Below are 13720 nucleotides of genomic sequence, written 5' to 3' on the forward strand. Positions count from 1 at the left end.
TCTTCAGATATTCTAGATATTAACATTTTGCTCCTTTCATTGCATGTTTTGATGTCTGCTTTAAATTTTCATGCAATTTTTGTGTGGTCACCTTTTCCCTTGTTCTGAGATTTGTTTAAGAAAGGCCTTTAGGGACTGGGGTTGTGGCTCAGTGGTAAAGTGCATGCATAGCATGCGTGAGGCAATGGGTTCAATTCCTAGCACCACAATAAAAATAAATAAAATAAAGGCATTGTGTCCATCTACAAATAAAAATTGTTTAAAATTGGCCTTTATCAGTGTTACAGATCTGTTTGGTAATATGTTCTTCAGCTTCCTCATAGTTTTACTTTTGTTTTACAAATAGCTTTTTATTTTCCCCACAATTTTTTCAAACATTCTAAAATAATGATTGAACATTAGTTTTTAATGGATAGCCAATTATTCCATATCATACTTATTAAATGATAGTAAGTCTTATTCTTAAACAACCTCAAAGTTGAGAATAAACATCTAGTAAAATGTCTTTGGAGATGTCCGAATTCTGTAGAGCTTTGACATAATATGGGTGAGGTTTGTTTATATTTTGGTGGGATTAGGAAAAAAAACACAATAAAGAGAAGGAAATGTTTCATTTTGCTATAAGCAAAATATTTGATGATGTCAGTTGCAGTACTGGAAATGATTCTGTGTAGTCTAGGTGGAAATTAGATGTGGTTGTCAGTTTCTTGAACATGACACTTTTATCACTGCATTGGCTCAGTTGCAGCACTAAAAAATGTACTGAGAGTTATTCATCCAATCTCACATAATGTGAAGTGTCGCTTAATGTCTAAGAATCTAATTTTGATAGGTAGGCAGAAACTGTATAATTTCTAAGATTGTGATCTTGGTAACTCTAAAATACATGTACTCTTTTTCATAATTTCTGAGAAATGTAGTGTAGCCCCAAATTATATTTATCATGGAAATATACATACATTCCTTTTTTAAAAATTTTTATTAGTTATTGATGGACCTTTATTTATTTATTTGTTTATGTGCGATGCTGAGAATTGAACCCAGTGCCTCACACATGCTAGGTAAGCACTCTACCACTGAGCCACAACCCCAGCCCGTGAAAATATACATATATTCTATGTTTACAAATTTACGATAGTTTTGCTAGAATATTTTAATATTTTAGTTTTTGTTATTTAAAAAATTTTTCCCCTAGTTTTGTTGTATTGTGTTTTATTATGGTGCTGAGGATTGAACCCAGGTCCTCATATATGCCATGTTCTACCAGTGAACTACATCCCTAGTCTCTATGCTCTATGGAAATATTAGGTTCCAAATAAAATCGTGTAAATTGATTTTATTTGGAACTTGAACTTATACATGGAATGTATACTTAATGAGGAAATATATAAGTATATATTTATATATTTTGTCAAGTGACACTTGATAAAGGTGCCAAAAATATACGTTGGAGAAAAGGCAGCCTTTTTAACAGTTGGTGCTGGGACAACTTGGTTTTTATATGTAGAAGAATGAAGAGATGTCTTATACATGATGATTTAAGACATGTACATTTTGTAATGTGATTATCACAATCAAGTTAGTTAACACTTTATTTACTCATATTTTAGTAGACATTTGAGTACTTTAAATGTATAGTTTTCAACCAGGGAGGGAGTTGAATATGCTCCACCAGGGAAGCTTTGGTAGTATCTGGAGACATTTTTTGGTTGTGACAACTGGAAAGGAGGAACTAGTGGCATCTAGTGGGTAGAGTTAGGCCTGCTGCTAAATATCCTGAAGTATACAGGATAAACAAGTTAGACGGGGAAATATCTGATATGATATGTCACTGGTGCAGTCTGTGAAACCCTGCTTAAAATAATGAAAATAATCATTTTTGTAGGAACAGTTTGAATGTATGAGTTTGTAATCTTTCTGTCACTTAGGTAAATATCTATTGGTAACTACCAGTAGGACAACTTGCCTTGATAAGCATTGGTTAGCATTTAAATGATTTCCTCCTTAAATGCCACCTTGTTTTTATTTTTGTTTCCTGTTTCAGAGAAGATATTTTCATTTCAGGCATATTTCTTTTTTACTAGAAATGGTAAAGATATACTTCATAACTCTGACTTTAAAGTTATTCACTAAAGAATATAAAAATGTGCGTTGAATTTCAACGTAATGTTAACAGGTCTGTTCTACTCAGAAAATTAAATGATTTTACATTTTGTTGTTAATCTTCAAAAAAACTCTTCAGTAGCTTCCATTTTTACTTCCTTACATAGTTTTTGATGATGGTGATGAGAAGACACTGAGACGGTCTTCACTGTGCCTGAAGGGAGAGAGGCATTTTGCTGAAAGTGAAGTAAGTAGTGACCATATGATGAATGAACATCTTAATATCTTGTGTTGAGGGGTAAATTTTTGCTTCCTTAATTAATCTACTTATTAATCAGGAAAATTTATCAATATATGGTATTATTATAATGCCATCTGTGAAACGTGTTTAAGGGCTTGTTTTTGAGCACCAATTTCTGTTGTCCTGGTTGTTTCAAGTATTTTGGTGTTAGTATGGTAAGCTTGTATAATTATCTTTAGGTCACTTTTATATAGATTTCTTTAACTTGTCAATAATTATAAGAAGAGATGACTGATTTATTGCCCACTTGAATTCTGTCAAGAGTAAAAGATGTGTAAATACTAGCAACAGTTTCTACCTATGGCCAATCAACTTTGTCAGAGCCTCACCTCAAAGAAGTCTTACCAGACCGCCCTTTTGAAAATAGTCTCCCCATTCCTCTTCATCCTTTTAGGTTGATTTAGTTTTCTACATGACACTTATTCCTTGACTTCAAAATATGTAAATGCACTTAATATTTTGTTCATTGCCTGTCTTCCTCACAAGAGTGGGGACTTTGTGTCATCTTTACTTCTTTGTTCCTAGTTTCTTAACACTGCCTGGCACAGAGTGGGAACTGAATAATTGTTAGTTAGGTGAATAAATGAAGTGCTTTATAATTCCCAGAGACTTTGCTAAGAGACCAATATATGTTATCACATTTGCTACATTATATAGTAGATACTATTATTATCCTCAACTTACAGGTAAGGAAACTGATGACTAGAACAGGCTAAACCATTACTTTTCTAGCACCAAAGCCATATTCTTTATTTTAAAGTTGTATCATGAATGCAGGGTTTGTCCCACACAGATACATGCATCTGACATTTGACAAAGGTGCCAAAAACATACATTGGAGAAAAGGCAGCCTTTTTAACAAATGGTGCTGGGACAACTTGGTATCCATATGTAGAAGAATGAAACTAGACCCTTATCTCCCACTCTGCACAAAAATCAACTCAAAATAGAAACTATGCAACTTTTGGAAAGAAAAATGTAGCATAAATACTCCAACTTTTAGACACAGATGACGACTTTCTCAGTAGGACCTCAGACACTCAGGAAATAATTACACACATTAATAAATGGAATAGCATCAACTGAAATAGCTTCTGCACAGCAAAGGAAACAATTAGGATTGTAAAGAGAGAACCTACAGAATGGGGATTAATATCTAGAATGTATAGTAAAGAGTTCAAAAACTTTACATAAAAAAATTAAATAACCCAATTAATAAATGGGCAAATGAATTAAACAGACTCCTTAAAAGAGGAAATACAAATGGCCAACAAATACATGAAAATATGTTCAACATCATTAGCAATTAGCGAAATGCATTTCAAACCTAGACTGAGATTATATCTCATATCAGTAAGAGTGGCAGTCATCAAGAATACAAATAATAAATGCTGGAGAAGCTGTTGAGAAAAAGGAGTACTTTTACACTGTTAGTGGAACTGCAAATTAGTACAATCACTATGGAAATCACTGTGGAGTCTTTTCAAAAGGCTAGAAAAGACTTCTCAGAATTTACCTTGAAGACATAGCCATCTTACTACTTGCTGACCCATGTTTATAGCAGAGCAATTCACGGTAGCCAAACCATGAAACCAGCTTAGATGTTCATCAGTGGATGAATGGATAAAGAAAATGTGGTATACATACATAATGGAATTTTAGTCAGCCATAAAGAAAAATGAAATTATGGCATTTGCAGGAAAATGAATGAAACTAGAGACTATAATGTTAAGTGAAATAAGTCAAACTCAGAAGGTTATAAGGGTTGTATGTTTTCTCAGATGCAGAAGCTTGAAAGGGAAAGAAAGGTGGGGGTGGATATCTAGAACGCAGAGAGATCAGTAGAGGAAAGGACAGGAGTGGGAGAAAGTGCTGGGGAGTGATATTGGCCAAATTATGTAGTTATACTGTGTGCATATGTGAATATATAACAATAAATTCCATAAATATGTACAACTATAATGGACCAATAAAAAATATGTGGGAAAAAAAGTGAATACAGGGTTTGCAAAGTTGTGTAACTCAGTAGTTTGCTATTAAAAATTTGAGATGTTATTAAAATGGTGTTATATTTCTAGCCCTGTCTATATATATTGATTGATGCACAGTGTGGCCAAACTGTAGTTTATTTTTACTAGTCACCATTTGGGACAGTGTTTGTTTGGGGACTTACCTATTAAACTGTTAGACTTCATAGGGTTCTTCATAGGGTTTCTTGTTTAGTTTTGAAAATATTTTTGCTTCCTCAGTGACTGAATTCCCATTTAAATTTAGAATTTGGGACAGGTCCTCTGAATTATGATTTCATCTCATTTTACTATTTCCTGTACTTCTGCCTTGGTAGATTTCTTGGTATTTCTAAATTATATTTTGTGTTTTTCTTTTCTTGGTTCCTGCAGAGCCCTGCTCCTCTGTTTGTTGGAATTTTCCCTTATTTCTTAATCCCACTAGAAACGATTCCTCCTCTATGATGTCTTTGATGAGTTTTCTACCCAAATTTGTTCTCTTTATCCTTTGAATCCCTTGGCACTTTCCTTGCTTATCCTTGTTTTATGGTCTTTTTGTTACTTTTCCTTATGAGATTGTAGCTGTTTGAGGGGAGTAACCATGTTTTCCTCATCTTGATAGGCCTTCCTTTTCCCAGCAGTGCTTTCTACACATTAGTTTTCAATATAATATGTGGGCCTTGAAGTTTTAAAATCAGGAGAATTTTAAGTCAGAATAAGACAGATGTAGATTGAAATATTATGAACAAGTACCTGAGTATCCTTTATACCTTGGGGGAGGATCTGTTTTACCTTGTATGTTTATGCAGCTGTATACTATATGTTTTGTGAGAGGAAAATTAGTACACTGGTATGATTCCTTAAATCCTTCAGCATGCCAGGAGCTGCTGTGCTAAGGATTCAGTGTGAACCATGTAGACATGGAATTTATACTTAGATAACATCTTTTGGAGGGGGAAACGTTCATTAATCAAATAATTTTAAAATTTGAGTATATTAAGCCCTGTAGAGAGATGGTCAGGAATGTACACAGGGAATTTAATTTGCCATCTATATATACTCCTTTCCCTTTGATATATATTTTTGGTACCCTGATTGAACTCAGGGGTACTCAACTACTAAGCTACATCCCCCAGCCCTCTTTTGTATTTTATTTAGAAACAGGGTCTCATGAGTTGCTTAGTGCCTCTCCATTGCTAAAGCTGGCTTTGAACTCAAGACCCTCCTGTTCCAGCCTCCTGAACCGCTGGCATTACAGGCATGTGCCACTGTGCCCGGCTGCCTTTGATATATTTGATACTAAAAATGCTTTAGTTTTTTGTACAGGTATTTGGAGTAGTATCTGTATCATTTTTGCCTTGGGAAGGATGTTATACTATACCAACAGTATTTTGGTTAATTAATGCCATTAATATACTGTGTACTTCACAACAAAATCATAAATTTGAGATTTTCATGATGAGAACAAAAGTACCTCAGTCATTTCAAATTCCCACTCTGAAATTGCTGGTCCAGTCATAATCAGCTCATTGAGCATGTTAACTGCTGCTTAAAAATCAGGGTATTTCTGCAGAGCATTCATACTTTTGTTTATTATCTGAAAGCAGATTTTTTTATCTGCTTTGCTCTCTGTGCATTTACTACATGCAATTAAAAACTCTATCAAGAAGATTAGATAAAATTCTAGTCCCCTATTTTCTGCATCCCATTTTAGGGAAATAGACATTTCCTTCTAGACATGTGGGGTTTTCTGTGTGCCTTTAATATCGCTTCCAAGAGTCTCTGGTGTTTACTCTTTAGATATGACACAAAGCAGATGCTATCTTTCCACCAGTCTCTTTTGTCCCTTGAATAAAGATACTACTCCTTTTTTGGACATGGATTGAGGCTATGACAGAGATATTGCTATTTACTGTTTATAATTCTTCATTACATACCAGACAAAGATTGTAGTTTCTTAATTGAAAATTACTGTAGTGGAATTGGTAGCACATGCCTGCCTATACTCAGCAACTCTGACACCTGAAGTCAGAGGATTGCAAGTTTGAGGACAGCCTAGACAACATGGACCCTGTCTCAAAAATAAAAAGGGCTGAGGAGGTAGCTCTGTCCTAAGTGCCCATGGGTTCAGTCCCTAGTACTGGAAAAATTTTAAAAAGGAAAATTACTGTATGTAAAAGGAAAATACTGTATGTAATTTAGAAATTTTCCTCCCTGTGAAAAGTGAAATGACAAACAGATTCTTAAAGTAGAAATCACAACACATAATAAAAATCTCTTCTTTCAAGAAAGCAGCCTTAGTTTTTGTGGAGGGGGAGAAGCATTTAATCCAGCTCTCAGCTTGGCAGAAAGTGAGTCCAGAGAATTTTTTTTCCCTATTTACCTAATGGAGTACTTCGAAATTTTCACTCTTTAGAAGTATAATTAGTAGTTAAAAAGTAACTTCTAAGGACTTTCTGTTTGGTAGATATTGTGTTTGGGATGGCTTTGGTCTCTAAACAATACTTTTCAAATACCTGTTTCATTTGTATAGAGTATTACAAATAGCTCCTCTATGCTCTACCAACCTTAACAGCTGTTATTTACTTCCAGTTTCTCCCTGTGTATATCTTGGTGGTATAATTAGAATGGAAATAGTCCATAATCTCTATCAGCCTTTGTACAAACTGAATTTGAAAGATGAGGGGTTTTTTTTTTTTTTTTTTGCCCTATAAAAATTAACAATTTTGCCTTGAGGGAATCAGTCTTTTTGTAATTCTTTATGACTGGTACCTTTTTCTTATATACCATATTCTTTGTTGTTGGATGAATATCTAGATATCTTAAACACATTTACATATATTTTAATGGATCATACACAAAAGATTGTTAATATGCTTTCCCTTTCACAGTTCAGTTCATCATTATTTTCATTAATGTTACCTCAATTTAAAAAATGGAAGTCGAAAATTTCTTTTTAAATTTAGCATTGTTTGTTTAGATGCCTGACATTTAAATCAGAGTCGATGGATATCTTTTCTTATACTATACTCTCTTGATTGTAACTTTAAGAAGTCCATGCTCTGAATAGTTCCTCACCCTTATGTCCATCCTGGCCGTTTTCCCAGGAATCCCTTGTTTTCTTGGTGCTCATAAAATTATCTCCAATAGCAAAGGACACTGAAGGAAAACTGGCCATGGAAATCTCAAAAAGAGTTTTTTGAGAGAAAAATAGTAGAGACAGTAGGCATATTGTCAAAGTTGATATTGAGAGAGTCAAGTTTAATATCTTTGCATTGATAGCATTTTATGTCAAATCTTTTCAGGAAGTAAAGGCCAGGCAAATTGTAAGAAAATTTTTTTGAGATATCTAATACTGAGAAAGTTAGGGCAAAAACAAACAAACAAACAACAAGAAAAACTAATTCTTTTCTTCCCCTCCTTCTGTCTTCAACCATCAGTCTTTTACTGGAAATCATTACTTTTGGAAGGGGGTGAGGGACTTTGGTTGATGTGAACTATGCACTTGATAATAAAAAAGAAATGTTCATTTATTGGTTGACATTTTCATATGAAGTATCATGATATTAGTTGCTGCAGATTAAAGAGGAAAGGAAAATAAATTTAGAAAAACTTATGTTTTAATTTTCTTTAAAATACTTATATTTTCCAAATAATCATACAGCTTCTCTGAAGTCCATTTCAAAGCAGTTGGTGCTTATCTCGATAGTTAACCTGTGTTTGTGTTACTTGTTAATCATTTTATGAATTATAATCCCATATGTACAAGGGAAAATTTGAGCTACAGTACACACCCATCTAAGAGTTTGATGGGTATTTTACTTCTCGCATCCATATTCCCTGAGTTATTTTTTAACTTTTTCTTGTATTTTAATCATTCTGAGATGCCTGTCAACCTTTTAATAGGTAATGAGTCATCTAGACAGAAGAACCAATTTTTTTTCATTTTTTTCCTCATTAATGGTCTCATTCATCTTTATTCTAATATCTTTGAAACTAGAATTTTCTATCTTTAGGAAAGTTGTGTTTTAGGTTTTAGCCTTCCTTGGGGAATAATTTAGTCTCGCAATCTGAGCATAATCTCAAACTGATTTGGTTTAAAAAGAAAGCACTTGCAAAGTAATAACTTGTGATGGGTTTATGTTCTTACCCACAGACATTAGACCAGCTCCCACTCACCAACCCTGAGCATTTTGGCACTCCAGTCATAGGAAAGAAAACAAATAGAGGAAGAAGATCTAATCATATGTAAGTCCATTTTCATAACTGTAGTTGAACCTGAATTCATTTCTCCTAATATTGTTTTAATAGTTCTTATTTTTAAATTGTAATTTGCAGAATGCTAATGAGATCAAATAGTAATTTTAGATCTAGTATTGCTTTCAAACTGCTCAGCATGGGTAATTGAGCTTCTCTATGCTCTACCAATCTTAACAGCTATTATTTACTTCCAGTTTCTCCCTGTGTATATCTTGGTGGTATATTCAGAATGGAACTAGTCCATAATCTGTATCAGCCTTTTTTTTTTTTTTTTTAAATCTCTAGTGCCTCCTTCCACGTCACTGTCTTGCTCATTCTTTAATTCTCAACAGAAGTGCTACTTGCTTTATGTAAACCATTTTGTGTCTCCCAATTTTTTTCTTGAAACCAGACATGCCACATATTGTTGGAGTATCTATTAAAAATAAGTATTGAGTTAATTATTAAAAACCTTCAGTGTAAGTGAATGCTTTCATTCAATATGTTGAGTCAAATATTAATTCTAATTGTGTCTGAGCATTGGAGATAGTTGGGTAGGCGCTCTCTCTAATTATTTAATTTCAGCCTTACAGCAACTCTTTAAGATAGGTTATCCTTATTAAAATTAAGAAAATAAACCTAAGAGAAATGAAATATCTGATCCAAGGAATAGAGGAAGAACCAGGACTTGAACTCACCCTTACTCCATAAGCCTTTTCCTGTTCAACTAAGGGACTCTTTCTTTAGAGTACTTCAGTTACTGCACAAATTATTTGTAATAATAAATAAAAATTCATTTGAGGGAGTAAATTAGAAGATGAGTTATTGCATTGAAAAGATACTTAATGTTACTCATTTTCCTACCATGTCTGTGATTAGTTACCACGTGAATAATTTCTCTGACTAGTGACTTAGATTACTGGTTATTTGACTATTTTTAGGATACCCAGGTTGTAAATGTTAACTTATTTATATGTATGACATTTAAAAATTGAGACAAAAATAAATTAAAAATATATAATAGCATTATTAGTATGAAAGACCTCTGTCATGAATATTAGGTATTACTGTGATGTAATAATGCTTCCAGTTTTTCCAGAGGGCTATTAGGTTGCCATAATGTATTCACTGAAGCACTTCGTTTTTGATATCTTTGGATGTCTCTTTGAAAATTAATGACTTTAATTATGAATTAAGATCTTATATATCACTGATCATTATAGTCTTCCTCTAATTCTCTACTTAACTTTTTTTTTGTAGACTTGATGTTTTTTTCTTTTTTTAAAAATATTTTTTAGTTGTAGTTAGACACAATATCTTTATTTTATTTATTTATTTTTATGTGGTGCTCAGGATGGAACCCAGGGCCTTGCACATGCTAGGTGAGCTTTCTACCGCTCAACCATAATCTCAGTCCTTTACTCAACTTTTAATTATGATTTATGATGTCAGAGTAGTGAGGTTCATGAAATTTAAAATTATTTTTTTATTGATGATTTCTGATTATCTAGCCCAGTGTGGAACCAGATGGCTTGGGCTTGAATTCTAACTCTCCCACTTTTTTGCTGTGTGATGTTTAACAGGTTACTGAATCTTTTCATGTCTCAATTCTCGCCTATAAAAATTGAGGTATTAGTATTACTTATTTTTTAGAGTTGTTATGGAAATTGAATTAATATCATGAGTGTGTTAATATAGTAAGTACAAATAGAGAATCCCTTTTCCAAAATGCTTGGGACTGGAGATGTTTCAGATTTCAGAGTTTAGATTATTTGTGTAGACTGTACTGGTTAAACATCCAAAATTCAAAATGCTCTCATTTCAGACCATTTTAGATTTGGCATGGTCACCCTGAAGTAGGTAAATACCATCATCATGTTATTTACATGAAGAAAAAAATTCATGAAGAATTGGTAGTGTATCAGCTGAACTCATTATATATGAAAATATGTGTATATGCATGTATATAAAAATTCTTCTTACTAGTATTTACATCTAATAGGCAAGTATTGGTTTTTGCTGCATTATCTGCACTTTTAAAAAAATATATATTTTTTTAGATGTAGTTGGACACAGTATCTTTATTTTTACATGTGCCTCACATGTGCTAGGTGGGTGCGCTTCCACTTAGCTACAGCCCCAGCCCTAGCATTATCTGAACTTTTAACAGCATTCACATATATTTTAGGAAAAATGGTTTTTTATACATCTCAATTTTTTTCCATTTTGAAAAAAATTGTGTGTGCTGTTTATAGCATACTTTAAATTTTAAATAGCTATATTATGGAGTATCATTTAGACTGATGTACAAAAATGATTAAAAACTAGAATCTATTAAAAAGTCTGTTAGGTTTGTAAACTGAGTTGTCCCTTTCTTGAATATGAGAATAAAGTATGTGGGTGCTATGGAACAAGTTGATCTTTGCTTTTTAAAGACTCCAGCAAACATTCTAAGTTGGAGGTTTTTCTATTAAGAATCTCTGTGTTTAATGAGAGATTTGCCTTGGGATTGTACTGTACACACACCAAGTATGAAACAGATAAAAGATTGAGAATTGCTTTTCAAGGGGATGAATCCCATTTTGATCTGTGATCTTGTTTTACTTGCTGATTCTTCCCCTTTACTAGTGAGGTTGGTCATTCTCAATGCCGAGGGACCTGAACATTTGTGCTTGCTTAGTGTTTGGAACCCTGTTGTGTAAGCATCATGAACAAGTACCACAGTTTGAATTACCCATATCCTTCAATCTAATTCCTCAAACTTCATTCTCCTGTTTCTTCCAACTCATTCTCTACAACAAAGTCTTAGACCTAGATCTCAAGACTGCTCATCTGACCTTCATTTCTATTTTTAATACTCTACTAAAAAACATCTTCATTGTGGTTCTCTGATTGCTGTTTAAAATGTATTTTTGTACAAAGATAAATAAGGTTGTCTCTTCAGAGAATTCCATTGTTGTAATAATCTATCACTACCTTTGTTTTCTTTTAGCAGCTACACCAGTTAATGTGCCCCCTGTTATTCCAGAATTATTTTTGACATATTTCATTTAATCGGCTTTCATTTATGTTCTACCTTTAATTCTAACAAGTTCAACTATTTTCTTTTTAACAATGATCATCTTCTGTCATTAATTTTTTAAATTAATTAATTGATCTTTTTAATTAGCATGTAGGTACCCATTGAGGCTGACATAATTTTGTAATGCCTCCCTTTCCCAGTTTTTTCCGAAAATTTGGCTAAAGAATATGTGCATTTGCAATAGTAGGAAAGCAGTCTACTTGCTGTTTTCTCCTTCAGAAGTAATGATTCTTGCTAACAAGGAACTATTTATGAGTAAATGTTTTACCCAGTGACAGTGCTAAGATTAACCTGATGAACTAATGATTTAACTTGGTATTTACAGGTCTACAGATCTTACCACATTTTTTATGGATACGTAATTCACACACCATAAACTTCACCCTTTTGAAGTATACAGTTAGTGATTGTTAGTATATTCATGGAATCACACGGTTGACACCACTGTTTAATTTCAGAAGTGTTTTTACTCCTTTATTTTGAAATGAGAATTGGATTCTAGTTTCCTTCATAACTCTTCTTTCTTTCTTATGTTTGGCAGTGTTGGGGATTGAACCCAGGGCCTCACACATGCTAGGCAAATGTTGTACTTGAGCTGCATTCCCAACTCTAGTTTCCTTCTTAATACAAGTTGAGAAGAAAATTGGAACACTTTTCTTTTTTTCTTATGTTTTTTAAATTTGTTCAAACTCTTTTAAGTGTATAAGTCCATATATTCCATATTTCTCAGTATCTTAAGACCTGTTATACGTTGTCAGTTTTCATGGTACTATATAGGCTTTTAATTTACAACACCCAAAGTATGAAATGGATATTGACTAGCCTGAAATAATAAAGGATCATTGAATTTGGAATAGCATTTCAAAGACTGATCCTCTGAAATTCCTAGCCCAGTTTTTCATTTGCATCTTACCATTTGCCTTTCTTTGGCCCACGTCTTATCTGAAGTTCTTCTTTCTAGATTTAAAACTTATTTAATAGTGATAATCACCTTTGAGTATTTATTATAGTATTATGGTAAATATGAAATACTTTGTTTCCAGTGGCATCAGATTTTATTTCATAGAGGCAGGGCATTATTTTTTAAATATTTTTTTTAGTTGTAGATGGACACAATATCTTGGTTTGTTTATTTTTATGGGGTGCTAATGATCGAACCCAGTGCTTCACACGTGTGAGGCAAGGCTGAACCACTGAGCTATAGCCCCAGCCCAGGGCATTATTTTTTTGTGACTCTATTAATAAGTACTTTGCCACTGAAGAAAAAACAATGTCGGAGGTGAACAGAGACCAAGTAGGCTCTTTAATTGCTCTGTCTCCTCCACCTCACCTTGCCATACGTCTATAGTGTAGTGCTGGGCCCGGAACCCACATGATGGGCAAGTGCTCTACCACTGAACCAAAACCCTAGACATTCATATACACACACACACACACACACACACACACACACACATACATACATACACACAAACACACATTTTTAAAAAAATATTTTTAGTTTTAGATGGACACAATACCTTTACTTTATGTATATGTGGTCCTGAGGATCAAACCCAGTGCCTCACATGTGCCAGGCAAGCACTCTGCCGCTAAGCTACAACCCCAGCTCTCTTCATATATTTTTGATGCTCATTTATTTTAGTTCATCAGTTTATTGAGTACTTGCCTTCATTAACAATTTCCTGGCTAAGTTCCTTTAAAAGGACGTAAGAAAGGAGCTATGGGCATAATTGTATTATTTACACTGAATGTATATATTTTTTGATTTAAGAATAAAGTCAGAATTACCATAGTAGAAAGAAGGAAATCTTTTTATTTATTTCATCAAATATTTATTGCTGTGTCAAACGCTGTTGAAATACTTCAGATTGTTTCAGTGGAAAAAATAAACAATTATTTTAAAAAATTCTCTGCCTTTAAACCTTATATTTTCTTAATGGAGGAGTTGGACAATATGTAAATTATACAGTAGTAGAGCAGGGTAAA

The 13720-nt window shown here is 33.3% G+C and overlaps 1 protein-coding gene across 4 annotated transcripts in view; it reads left to right on the forward strand.

Moving 5' to 3' along the window:
* Positions 1–13720, forward strand: part of ARID4B (AT-rich interaction domain 4B) — a 143920-nt gene that overhangs the window by 72280 nt on the left and 57920 nt on the right. For all 4 annotated transcript variants that reach the window (XM_081297196.1, XM_081297193.1, XM_081297194.1 and 1 more), the window contains exons 6-7: positions 2271–2350; positions 8567–8658. In XM_081297196.1, the coding sequence (XP_081153322.1) occupies positions 2271–2350; positions 8567–8658 (172 nt within the window). The remainder of the gene's footprint in view (positions 1–2270; positions 2351–8566; positions 8659–13720) is intronic.

The sequence above is a fragment of the Spermophilus citellus genome (assembly GCF_964194105.1).
Source record: "Spermophilus citellus genome assembly, chromosome: 6".
Lineage (NCBI taxonomy): Eukaryota > Metazoa > Chordata > Mammalia > Rodentia > Sciuridae > Spermophilus > Spermophilus citellus.